Below are 13,765 nucleotides of genomic sequence, written 5' to 3'. Positions count from 1 at the left end.
TAGCCACAACTTACATTTTTTTTATCAAAAAGAAAACTAAACTTGCATACCAGTTTACCATACATATTTTATTGAAAATAGATATTAACGACAATTTACACTATTTGTCGAAATGCGCATCTGGTGCATCAAAATTGGTACCATATAAGTTTTACATTATGACCCCTGGGTCGAGGCCTCTGCTGGTGGACTGTTAGTCCCCGAGGGTCTCTACAGCCCAGTAGCTTAGCACTTCGTTACTAGCTTGAAAATACGGATGTATATTGAATTGCTGTTATAAAATTTAGAAATTCATTTCAAAATTAAGGATTATCTCCCTTGTGCATAGCTCTTATCCTTGGACGAATTTGGCTCCACTTTTTTGGCACGCTGTTTTTGGCTATATTTAGCTCTAAAACTTCATAGTTATTTCGGATTTCAAACATTTCGGTTGAGCATCACTGAAGAGACATTATTTGTCGAAATGCTCATCTGGTGCATTAAAATTGGTACCATGTAAGTTTTACATCTCAACTTTACGACAAACGGGATGTTTTTAGCTTCACCATTGTCAACTTCCCATATTTATGTAGCAATATTCCATTATCACCGGCATATGGTGTTATATCTCTCAACTGATGCGATACACAAGAGCTTGTTCTGCGTATCATCAGTTTTTAAATTGAGGCCGGCTATAGCCATACATACTGACAAACAAGTTGATGTTACAGGGGTTTCAACAGTCTTGTTTAAAGTCAGCATTAAAATTCGCAAATTATATGGTCATCATTATAAATATGAAAGGTGAAGATAACAATCAGTGATCAATCTCACAACTATCAGGAATACAAAATGGGCAAACACGGACCCCTGGGAATACCAGAGGTGGGATCAGGTACTTAGGAGGAGTTTGCCAATGCAATCCATTATTGGGTCAAATGCTGTCTGACGTGTTTCATACAGATTGTTACGCTAACTCCCTTCTTGGCGCACTGATTTTGACTACGTATTACTCTGTTGACCTGATCAAGGTATAGGGATCACGGTGACTGTGACCATTCAACAGGGGATGCCTATTAAAAGGAGTTATGAGATTGGTCACTGTTCATTATCTTCACCTTTCATTTAAAATATGGAAATCCATGCCAAGTGAAAATTTGCATTTACACTTCATCATAATTTCATCAAATTGGCAGAATATGACGCACAATGAACCGTTGTGCGTAATAGTCCATTATATTTATACAGTACACCACTGTTGATAGAATATCTGAACTTGTGAAATATTTTTACTCATATCATTTATATATACTGCATTCCACATTATTGGTTCCAATTTATTCTCCATTGCTATTAGACATCATGACAGGCTGTCCGCTATTTGTTCGAGTCGTGTTAATAAATCACGTGCTTCGGGTCTCTTGTCTGGCTCCGCCGCCCAGCAATCCGTGATAAAGTCTCGTATTTCCTGAACGGGTGGATATTTCTCACTAAATAAGGGGCGTGCCCCTCCAACCACATGCTCCTGTTGAAAAACAAATTAATATATTGAATGATCCAAATATATTAATATAACATTGGCGAAAGTATTAAGTACATTGTACATGAATTATAGAATGGAGAATGCTTATAACCAACAGTTGTATTTAGTTACTGGTCGGTAACGAAGACAAAGACACTTGTTTCATCTAGTTACTGGTACTGAACGATCAAAAGGACACTCCATACATAGTCACTCGTCACGTAGACATATACATAGTCAATCGCCACGTATACATAGTTACTCATCACGTATACATAGTCAATCGTCACTTATACATAGTTACTCATCACGTATACATAGTCAATCGTCACGTATACATAGTTACTTGTCACATATACATAGTCACTCGTCATGCATACATAGTCACTCATCAGGTATACATAGTCACTCATCACGTATACATAGTCACTCGTCACGTATACATAGTTACTTGTCACATATACATAGTCACTCGTCATGCATACATAGTCACTCATCACGTATACATACATGTAGTCACTCGTCACATATAGTCACTTGTCACGTATACATAGTCAATCGTCACGTATACATAGTCACTTGTCACATATACATAGTCACTCGTCACATATACATAGTCACTCGTCACGTATACATAGTCACTCGTCACGTATACATAGTCACTCGTCACATATACATAGTCACTCGTCACGTATACATAGTCACGTATACATACATGTAGTCACTCGTCACGTATACATAGTCACTCCTCACGTATACATAGTCACTCGTCACGTATACATACTCACTCATCACGTATACATACTCGTTACACATACACGTAGTCAACGCTTAAGATGACACTTGACTCCTGTTTGTAAGGTCACCTATCCAAAAGACCCGCAATTTTCACTTCCAATGCTGGGCGATTGGCAAAGGAACAATCACCACTTGCGTCCTATATTAAACATCTTGTGTGTGATGTGGCATGGTGATTGAGTTCTAGCTTACTAAGTCTTATTGCTGCGATCACTAAATAAGCAAAGATACCAACTAACTTTGTCCGTCGTCGTTCGTCGTGCGTTAACATTTGAACATTTTCAGCTTCTTCTCTGAAACCCCTGAACCAATTTTAACCAATTTTGGCATATAGCATCTGTGGGTGGAGGGGAACAAAAATTGTGAAATTCGTGGTCCCTGGGGCCCGAGGGGTGGGGCAAAAACCATCAAAATGAGTGTAATTTTAAAAAATCTTCTTCTTTACTCCTGGACATCAAGAAGCCAAACTGTGGGCATAATTATAATGAGCGTTGAACCCTCTACCAAAATTGTGAAATTCATGGCCCCTGGGGGAGGGGTTCTTGTGTTAGAGTGGGGCTCTATTGGTCATATAGTGAAAATGTAGAAATTCTTTGAAAATCTTCTTATATTGGTTTTATCTAAGGAGTAAATAACCCTTTTCTTTATGATGTCTCAGACCTAGGTTTTTTAAAAAGGATTATTGATTGAACATAAAAATGACACATGTACTTCATGACCACATAGCTATTCAATGTATCTTCCATCCAAAAGTAAAATTCTTATATTTAAACACAAACCTAATTCAAACAAATGGAAGGTTGTTACATGATACTCAGGTGACCTATAAGGCCCCTGGGCCTCTTGTTATTCTTAAAATTTATTGATTTGGATTGAAATTCACTGCATGGAAGTCTAAAAGGTCTGTATATTTTGTATAGTCGAGTTCGATCTGCTACCCTAATCCTTCCATTAAGCAAATATTCAAAGCTAGGAAGGCATTATTAGATTCTGCACTGTCTCCTGTGTGTATAGTCTTAGATTCTGATACAGTAATTATCATACAGCTTATACTATACCTTAACGTTCTGTATGCTTTTGATGACGTCAGCATACATCTCCTCACTAAAAACCTTTCTACCGTACCACATTTCCCAAATCATGATAGCGAGGCTGAAGATGTCCGCTGATTTATCGTATATCTGCCCCTGAAATACTTCTGGAGCCATGGTAAAAGGAGTTCCTGTGACAGTACCAGTTAGGAGATTTTGCGGTTTAGATAACCCAATGTCTGCTATCTTTGCAATGTTGTCTTTAACCTTCAATTAATGTAGAGAAGCATTTATAAGTCAAGGGAAGTAATTCCGAAATCATAAGGAAATATGATATACTTTTTAAACAATCAGTTTGAACAGGAGGACATTTCCATTTCATATGACTACTTTCACTTAATATTGATATGGTTCTTGTATGAATGATTTAACCTATAAGAAATTAATTGTGTTTGGTTACCAAAACATTTGTCAGTTTCAGGTCTCTGTGCACAAACCCACTGTCGTGAAGGAAGACTAAACCGTTCAACACGCCTTTCAACATGTTTAAGAAGAACATCCACGAATCCAAAAACTCCTGACTTTTTCTTTCACTCTCTTTGAATAAATGACACGTTTTTCGGCGGTCTGTGTTGCACTTGCACAACTTCATGGGATGTTTGTAACAGAGGATTAGGTCTTCCAATGAACAGTCACATAATTCCATCAACACATTCAGATGGCTTGATCCATGTTGGTTCCTGTCGATGGAGACGCCATAACAGAAGACGATGTTTTGATGTTGGAATTGTCTGTATTCAAAATAAGAGTCTTATGTTTTCACAATACAGTCAAAATGGTGAAAATAACATCTCTACGCTCTTAAATCATTTTAACAAATTTGAAAATTTCTAGAAGCAAAGTTTAGGTCTATACTACCAGAGTATGACAACCCTATTCGGTCTTAATTTTAATCTATACTACATGTTTGAATACTATCTCGCCACAATCAAGATTTTGCTAATGGATGTATTCCAATTTCAAACTTCACTGCACACATAGTTTCACGGAACCCATGGATTGAAAAACTTATATTTTGACAATTAGTGTTTTACAAAGCTTATTTCCTTGCTTTCTAATTTTATGAAACAATACACAACTATTGTAGCCCCACTCTAACCGCAATGGAACTTGATTTGAAGAATAAAACTATCAGAAGATTTGTGTATGTTTTTCTGGGGAGGTAGCCTTTTAAAGATTCTCTTTAAAGAAAGCAATCCTCTACTATAGCCCAAAATTACTATCTGGAGAGCACGTACACTATACTATGAAGCTTTCACTCAATTTTCATCATTTCCGAATCTGTAGAAACTAGATTTTTTGTAAAACCGATAATTCTCTACGTCTTTTATGTTCTTATATAATCTTATTAGGCAGTTTAGCAACCATTTTCATATTTTTTACCTTAAATTCTCAACTTCTGTTAGCTGCAAGTACATATCTTTATGTAAGTTTGACATCATTTTCTTTACTGCACATTTTATTGTTCTGTTTCCAAATTCTGCATCACACGACAGAACTGTAGAATATGAACCACTTCCGATTTCCTCATATTCTTTAAGGATGCGTGGTTGGCAATCCGACAGATGTGTCATTTTAGCATAAAGCAGTTCCCCAATGATCTCCTTACACCTCTTCTCTATCGGCAAGTACTGCTGTCGGACAGTTCCTGAATCTCTATTTTCCTTTACTATGTTTTCTATAAGCTGTTCGTCTGCTTCGATTTGTTTGGGAATAATTTCATCACAAACCTGTGTTATGCTGAACATGAAATTCCTTAAGTATGTTTGCTGTAGACCGCTGAACACTAGGTCTGTATTATAAGCTATCAGTTCATCCTCGGCCCATTTTAGCATGTATGTTTTTTTGTTTTTTCTGTACTTTTTCTCTTCATTTGTGTCACTATACAACACCTTCATCAATGCTGGGGGTATGAAAATTTTTGATGGATATCGACTGGAGAAGCGCAGGGACCAATCGTTAGCCAAATATTTAACTCGTTCAAAAAATGTAATAGGGGATGCCTCTGGTGGTCGTGGAACGTTGCGGTTGCCCTGGATGATCACATCTATCTCTGTGTAGCTCCCCTTGATCAGCTTACATTCTTGCATGAAAAGATCAAAGAGCTGAGTGGAAGTTTCGGCAATATCGTTTTCCCAACACCAGTGGTCGACCTCGTAGTTGATTTTATCCAGGATCATTTGTTTTGCTTCATTTCTTAGATTTTTGCCATCTGGTAGTTCATCTACAGAATTGATAGACAATGGAGTACTAAGAAAATTCAAGTATTACAACTGACCTTTAAATGCAAGCTGTAGAAACATTGACGATCATTATGATAACTTTCAGACATGCATATACAGTACAACTAATAATTGAATTGTATACTAAAGCTTCGAACTCTAGCTAAACACTAGCGTCAACTACGAACACATTTCCGTTGCTATTAATAAATCATAATTGCACACAATGCAGAAAAAGAATATCAAAAGCTTAAAGTACATGTAGGTTACGTATATCATGTTTTCTTTTCACTGATTACAAAATTCATCATTTATACTGGACTTTTATTGCTGGAGGTGTTATAAAAATTCAAAGAAATCGTTTTATGATTTGATTAAGCCAAATTTTACTTTCAAAAACATATAATCCTTACATTTTAATTGATTATCAGAAAAAAAAATGGATCTTTACTCCTTTACCTGGTATTCAATGTATAACAACCATGTTTCTTATCTAGAAAATGGATGGTGGGGTTTTTGTAATCATGGTATAATTTTGAAAGGTTCATTAAATAAAAATAATCCACCATAGGAATATTGGAGACATTTTTTACTGCTTGATTTATTTCACCTAGAATTTAACATTGAAGTACATGGAAGAACATGTTTTATTAAAATATTGTTTTTAAAAGAAATGATATTTTTATACAAATGTCTTTGTAGAAAGTTGCATACATGTTTTCTCCTTGAAAATATGAAATAAAATTAATCATTTACCATACACATTTTTAGAAAATTAGATGTTTCTTATTTTTACAAAGGGCAGATAACTCTTCAAAAAAGAATCAAGTGCAAAAATAATTTATCAGTCATGTGGATTTCATCTACTTTACTTTCATATAATTTTTTAACAATAAACATTTTAATGTTGATTTAAATCCTTCAAAATTGTTCATTTTCCTTTCGTTATACATTGAATACCTTAAAATGTGTTCGGAGCTCTGGGTCTAGAGCTGACATTTTGTACATATACATATGTATAAATAGATAGTTACTACTATTTTATCAGCACATCTACCCACAATTTATAAAGTTAAGGACATTTCTTCCCAGTCTCTTATTACCTTAATGCCGTTCTTACCAATAGGCCATTGGAACATTCTAATTTTAGTATCCTGACTGTTCAAATGCTCTGTCAAATTCTTTGCTATGTGGTTGCATTTTGATTTTGCTGCAGATTTCATTCTCATTTTTACCTGAAGTAATTTAAATTTCTCTTAATTATTGTGTTCTAGAATTTGACAAATGTTTAATATTTTAAAACATACACACATACATGCATTTTTCCCCAAATCAGATTTTGGTTTTCCAACAAAATAAGGACTAATTGGAAATCTGTTAACACTTGCATTCTCAATTTCTTCTTTTAGAGTCCTGAGTCTTCTTTCCACCTCATTTTTCATCTGTTCTTTCTCCTCCTGATTCTTTCTTGTGGCATTTATTCTGGCAACAACTTTAATGAGAAGCCTGTCCATGAAACCTTGCAACCAACTAGAGAAAAAAAAATACATGATTCATACTTATGTAACGTGTTAGGGTTCGTGTCCCTATACTTATTGGTATAGATCTTACACAAATACGAGTCATACATATATCTTAACATTACTTATCCTTATAAAATATTTATGAGTCAATATACACTGGTATGCGAAATGTTTATGATATGAAAATTATTATAAAAAGTAACTATAGATCTTAACGTGACATATCTGGGAGTGCAGGATATGTGTCCTTATACTGGACAGATCCCTTTTGTCGAAGGATCAAACAAATTAAAAACAAAACAGGTGAACGTCCACACCTTTAAACGTTTCCCTACTAGTATACTAGACATAGTATACCGTTAGTTTCTTTATTCACCGTACGTTCGATCGACTTACTCCTCACCAGCGTCTACTTCGCAGTGATACTATCTCTCGCAAAACAGTCGTATTTATACTACCGGCATTTGTTATGGGTAATTCTCTGACAACTTTTCATTAAATTTTCCACTAAAAAGCGTCCGGGCGGAATAATTTTTATATCATGAATAAGAGACCCAAAAATTTAACTTTTTGTATAAAAGACCATTGCAAATATAAAAGAATAACAAAAACAACAACAACAATATTTTGATGCCTTTAGAATATCTTCAAATTTTATTATCACGATTTTGCTAATGAAGCTACTCAATATATAAAGAGAGCAGAAATTTGTTATTAATACTCATAAAAACTGATGTAAAATACCCCATGTATAAAATTGAAAAACAGTACAATGAACTTGCCACAGATATAAGCGCGTTAAATTTTAAATATATGTTTTAAAATATATACGAGGGCTATTCGATATGTAATGTGTATTGTACGATATCTCAAAAGCATTCGACTCAAATAGTGAAATGAACATAACATCCCTTCAAAGTATTCTCCGCGGTTTGAAATACATAATTTCAATCTCTGAATCCATTTTTGAAAATCGTCACGGTACGCTGATTTAGGTAGACCTCTGAGGCACTGACTGATGGCTGAGCCAAGGGTTTGTCGGGACTTGTAACGACGACTAGATAAGAACTTTTTTAAGTTTAGCATGGGACTAGATCTGGAGAGTATGGTGGGTGTGGCAAGGCGATAACCTTCTCCGACTTCAAAAACTGCTTCACAAGCTCAGATGTATGTGATGGCGCATTATCATGAAGTAGACGAACATACCTAAATCCTGACACAGGGCGCCGTTTATGATAATATTTCTTGAGCTGTTTAGCTCACCTTAGCTGAAAGCTCAAATGAACTATTCTGATCGCCTGTTGTCCGTCGTCTGTCCGTCTGTACGTCCGTCTGTCTTTCTGTAAACTTTTTACATTTTTGACTTCTTCTCCAGAACCACTGGGCCAATTTCAACCAAACATGGCCAAAAGCAACCTTGGGTGAAGGACCTTCAAGCTTGTTCAAATGAAGGGCCATGTCCCTTTCAAAGGGGATATAATCATAAAATTGCAAAAATAGGGTGGGTTTTTTTTTTTTTATTTCTCAAGAGCAACAATAGGGGATCAAAATTTTACATTCAAATATACAGGGAAAATCTTTAAAACTCTTCTTCTCAAGAACCACTGAGCCAGAAAAGCTGAGATTTGCATGAAAGCTTTCTGATATAGTGCAGATTAAAGTTTGTTGAAATCATTGCCCCGGGGGTAGGATAGGGCCACAATAGGGGATCAAACTTTTACATACAAATATATATGGAAAATCTTTAAAAATCTTCTCAAGAATCACTGAGCCAGAAAAGCTGATTTTTACGTGAAAGCTTTCTGACATAGTACAGATTCAAGTTTGTTCAAATCATGGCCCCCGGGGGTTGAATGGGGCCACAATAGGGTATCAAAGTTTTACATACAAGTATACAGGGAATTTTTTTTAAATCTTCTCAAGAACCACTGAGCCAGAAAAGCTGAGATTTACATGAAAGCTTCCAGACATAGTGCAGATTCAAGCTTGTTCAAATCATGGCCTCCGGGGGTTGGATGGGTCCACAATAAGGGAGCAAAGTTTTACATACAGATATACAGGAAAAATCTTTAAAAATCTTCTTTCCAAGAACCACTGAGTCAGAAAAACTGAGATTTATATGAATGCTTTCTGATATAGATGCAGATTAAGTTTGTTAAAATCATTGCCCCTGGGGGTTGGATGTGGCCAAAATAGGGGATCAAAGTTTTACATACTGAGCCAGAAAAGATGGGATTTACATGAAAGCTTTCTGACATAGTGCAGATTTAAGTTTCTTCAAATCATCGCCCCCGGGGGTAGGATTGAGCCACAATAGGGGATCAAACTTTTACATATAAATGTATAGGGAAAATCTTTAAAAATCTTCTCAATAACCACTCAGCCAGAAAAGCTGATTTTAACGTTAAAGCTTCCTGACATAGTGCAGATTCAGGTTTTTTCAAATCATGGCCCCCGGGGTGTGAATGGGGCCACAATAGGGGATCAAAGTTTTACATACAAATATATGGGGAGCATCTTTAAAAATCTTCTCAAGAGCCATTGGGCCAAAGAAGTTGACATTTACATGAAAGCTTTCTGACATAGTGTAGATTCAAGTTTGCAAAAATCATGGCCTCCAGGGGTAGGTTGGGGCCATAATAGGGACTAAGGTTTTACATGCAAATATATATGGGAAGTCCTCAGATATGGGCCAAGGGGATTCTGTTCCTCAATATTCTCAACCCGTTTCCCAACCATTTTTACAACAGTGGTCAACGACTGGCTCTATTGAAATGACAATAAGTTTAGAAAGTTGTGAAGCTGCAAGCTCGTGTTTATACCATTGGAAAGGTATGGAATAGAGCTATGCAGGAGTATCATCATCCACGAAATCGTGCTACAATACACATCGAACGATGTGACGGTAAATGTCCCAAATAGGTAGCAACGAATAAATCGACATAATTAATTGAACTGTAGTAGATGATGTTAATGATGTCCACTCATGCTTCAATATTCAGTATACGTCTTCTGTCAATGGAATAAACTTTACTATTTGAGACAAATTCATCTTTATTACACATTTTAAGCTGTCCGAAAACCATGGCATGCTTATTCCTCCTAGGCACCTGAACCCATCCCTGGTGTGTTCAGGGGTCCTTTTTTTGTCCAACTATCTATTTTGTATAGCTTATGGGCTTTATGAGATTGATCACTGTTCATTATTTTCCCCTTTCATTTGTCTTTACCATCACGATGTTTGCCAAGAAATAATTCTCCTTGATAGAGGCGCGTTGTTTCTGACGTCTTACTGCCATGATTTCGTCATCCATTTCCACGAAATAATGAGGGTACAATATAAGTACAATCTCATGAAACGTCTTTACCAAACAAATTCTTATGTATAATAACGAGATTTAAGATGTAAAATATCTTACTTTACATGTTTCCTGGCTCTTTGTTTCAAGCTGGCGCCGGTTAGATGATCCATACCAAAAAGAAGAGATCTGAATTCTTCTGTGCAAGGAAGTCCGTTTTTGCTTCGACTGATATCCTTTTAAAAACAGACCATTTACATTAGACTTGTAATAGTGGTATCCGATGTGTAACCTAGCATGTACAATATGTTGTGTACTTCACTGTTATATGACAGAAGTCCTCTACTACCTTTAAATTCAACTTTTCAATATATAGCACACTGCAATGTATTTATCCAAGCAACTTATCTTAAAATTGAATTATAACTATGCCATTCTTCTGCTTCATACTTAGATATTTTATTGAAAGTAGACATTAATGGCAAACTGACAACTCAACTGTATGACAAACGAGATGATTTCAGCTTCTCCATCGTCAACTTCCCATATTTATGTAGCAATATTCCATTATCACCTGCATATGGTGTTTATATATCTCCACTGATTTGATATGCAAGAGCTTGTTCTGCGTATAGTCAGTTTTTAAATCGAGGTAAGCTACTGACAAACAAGTTGATGGTACAGGGGTTTCAACAGTTTCGATTGAAGTCAGCATTTCGCAAATTCTATGGTCGTTATAACGATCTAGTTCGTCAATACAACCTATCATTGGGTCAAATGCTGTCTGACGTGTTTCATACCGATTGTTAAACCGTTCTTGACCTACTGATTTTGACTGCGGATAACTCCGTTTACCTGAACAGGATATAAGGTTCACGGCGGATGTGATCGGTCGACAGGGGATGCTTGCTCCTCCTAGGCACATGATCCCACCCCTGGTGTGTCCAGGGGTCCGTGTTTGCCCAACTCTCTATTTTGTATTGCTTGTAGGAGTTATGAGATTGATCACTGTTTGTTATCTTCACCTTTATAACTTTATTTTTTCAAAATTCTATTCTAACATTATTCCCCACTTTCCATTCAATGTCCTTGATCAGAATTTTCTCGTTGACGTTAAGAGATCTGCTTTTGTCTTTCTTTTATAGATAAAAAATCAACCATCGTCGCCCATTAGTCCTTTCTGAAACTAGTAGGCATTCAGCTTACCTCGGTGGTGGACATCTTGAACATTTGTCTTGTGATGTCTATGTCTCGTCTAGTTGGCCAGTGAGCTTTAATCTTCTTTGCTATGTACTCCCAAACTTCTCTTTTTTCATTTGGAGGAATTAGGTCCCACTTGTTGCAGACAAAGATGGCGCTCTCAGGATCAAATTGCTGCAGACGACCGTTCTTTTCAAAGTCCTTTTGTTCTTGAAACATTCTCACAAGCTGTGAACACGATCACATTATTAATTATCTTTTATTTTCAAAATATTATATCAACAAAATGAATTATAAGTAAGATAGTCTATCTTTGATTAGAAAAAATACATCATGAATTAACTAATTTAGGATTTGGCATAAAACATATCTCTTCAAGCAGGCAATTTAACGTTTACATGTAACTTTGCTTTGTTTTGATTTTTTAACTAGGTGAATTATTAATTTCCTTTTTTTTTTTTTTTTTTGGTTTATCGTTACATGTATCACTGATTTATATTCATTTCATTTGGACAACTGACAACTGACTCATATGAGGTTTTTGTGAAATCTAAACGTTGTGAAGTCTATTTTAGCTTTCAAACTTCAATGCTACATGTAATATAACAAGAAAACCATGAGGGTCTTGTACTTAACGGTATAACGAGCCAGCGCGAACCATGTTGCAAGCTCTAATGATAAAGGCTCGCAAAAAGTCTGTAGTAGACCTGCACATTCGTCTAATGAAAGGTGAAGATAAAGAACAATGATAAAATCTCATAACTCCAATAATGTTTGATTAGCGCAGAGGGTGTTTGGGTAGCACAGAGGTAGCGCTCTCGCTTTTCACCGCTGCGGCCCGAGTTCGATCCCCGTGATCGTCAATGGTTGTATGTGAGAGGGTATGGCGGTCGCCCGCTCGGACACGTGGGTTTCCTCCGGGTACTCCGGTTTCCTCCCACATAAATGACCCCTAGCGCAAAGATCCGTATATCAAAGGACCCCATTGGAAATAAGCTTTCGAGCTTTCATGGGTTATCCTTGGTATTTATGAATGTATGTTTATATATACCGAATAAACATTTATTTAACCAGTATAGAACGAAAGGTTGGGCATACACGGACCCCTTGATATACCAGAGGTTGGATCAGGTGCCTAGGAAGAGTAAGCATCCCCTGTCGACCGGTCACTCCCGCCGTAAGCCCTATATCTCTATCAGATAAACGGAGTTAATTCTGTAGTCAAAATCAGTGTGCAAAGAAAGGCCTAACAATCTGTATGAAATACGCCCGAGAGCATTTGACACCCCCCCCCCATTATAACGACCATAGAATTTGCGAAATGTTGACTTTAAACAAAACTGTTGAAACCCTTACACAATGAACTGGTTTGTCTCGATTTAAAAGCTGGCCATACACAGAAGAAGCTCTTGCGTATCGAATCAGTTGAGAGATATAAAAGCTATATGCAGGTGATAATGGACTATTGTTACATAAATATGGGAAGTTGACAATGGGGAAGCTGAAATCATCCCGTTTGTCATAAAGTTGAGTTGTTAGTTTGCCTTTAATATTTACTTTCAATAAAATATCTAAGTATGAAGCAAAAGTGAACGACTCTGTGGTGTCTTTTATTTCGGGTTCACTGGAATATATCGAATCGACATATGAATGCAAATTGTTATTGTTAATAGATAAAACGTCGTCGATGTATCTAAATGTCGAATTGAAGACCACAGCAAGGGATTATTTCTTCTTACGTAGAAGTGTTTCAATAAATTCTGCCTCATATGAATATAAAAACAGGTAAGCAAAAATGGAGTGCAATTCGTGTCCATGGTAATTCCAATAGACTGTTGGAAGACCTGATCACCAAAAACCACAAAGCTATTGTCAAAGAGGAACTCCATGTTATTTGTTTTTATTTCAATTTCAAAGTGCTTGTGTGTGGAATTGATCAGAGTGGTATTTAACAAAGTAGTTTTTTTTTTTGGATGACTGATCACTAGATATGAATATTTCCGCTTTCCATTTTTGTTGAAGAAGCAACTGTCTATGATGTCAAAAAGTGTAGTCTTTAATTCATAGTGAGGAATGGTCGCGTAAAGTGTTGAAAAGTCATACGTGTTGACGTTATTGATTTGAGAAACGT

General features: G+C 36.3%; 1 protein-coding gene across 1 annotated transcript in view; it reads right to left on the bottom strand.

The window, feature by feature from the left end:
* Positions 1-99: 99 nt before the first annotated feature.
* Positions 100-13,765, bottom strand: part of LOC130050671 (uncharacterized) — a 61,681-nt gene continuing 48,015 nt past the window's right edge. The window contains exons 5-12 of the mRNA XM_056150880.1: positions 11,641-11,862; positions 10,555-10,670; positions 7,001-7,142; positions 6,733-6,847; positions 4,774-5,614; positions 3,791-4,121; positions 3,358-3,597; positions 100-1,504 (exon numbers count right to left, since the gene is read on the bottom strand). Of these exons, the coding sequence (XP_056006855.1) occupies positions 1,340-1,504; positions 3,358-3,597; positions 3,791-4,121; positions 4,774-5,614; positions 6,733-6,847; positions 7,001-7,142; positions 10,555-10,670; positions 11,641-11,862 (2,172 nt within the window). The 3' untranslated portion in view covers positions 100-1,339. The remainder of the gene's footprint in view (positions 1,505-3,357; positions 3,598-3,790; positions 4,122-4,773; positions 5,615-6,732; positions 6,848-7,000; positions 7,143-10,554; positions 10,671-11,640; positions 11,863-13,765) is intronic.

This window comes from Ostrea edulis, chromosome 10 (genome assembly GCF_947568905.1).
Source record: "Ostrea edulis chromosome 10, xbOstEdul1.1, whole genome shotgun sequence".
Taxonomy (NCBI): Eukaryota; Metazoa; Mollusca; class Bivalvia; order Ostreida; family Ostreidae; genus Ostrea; species Ostrea edulis.
This window is presented reverse-complemented; position numbering and strand designations above follow the sequence as displayed.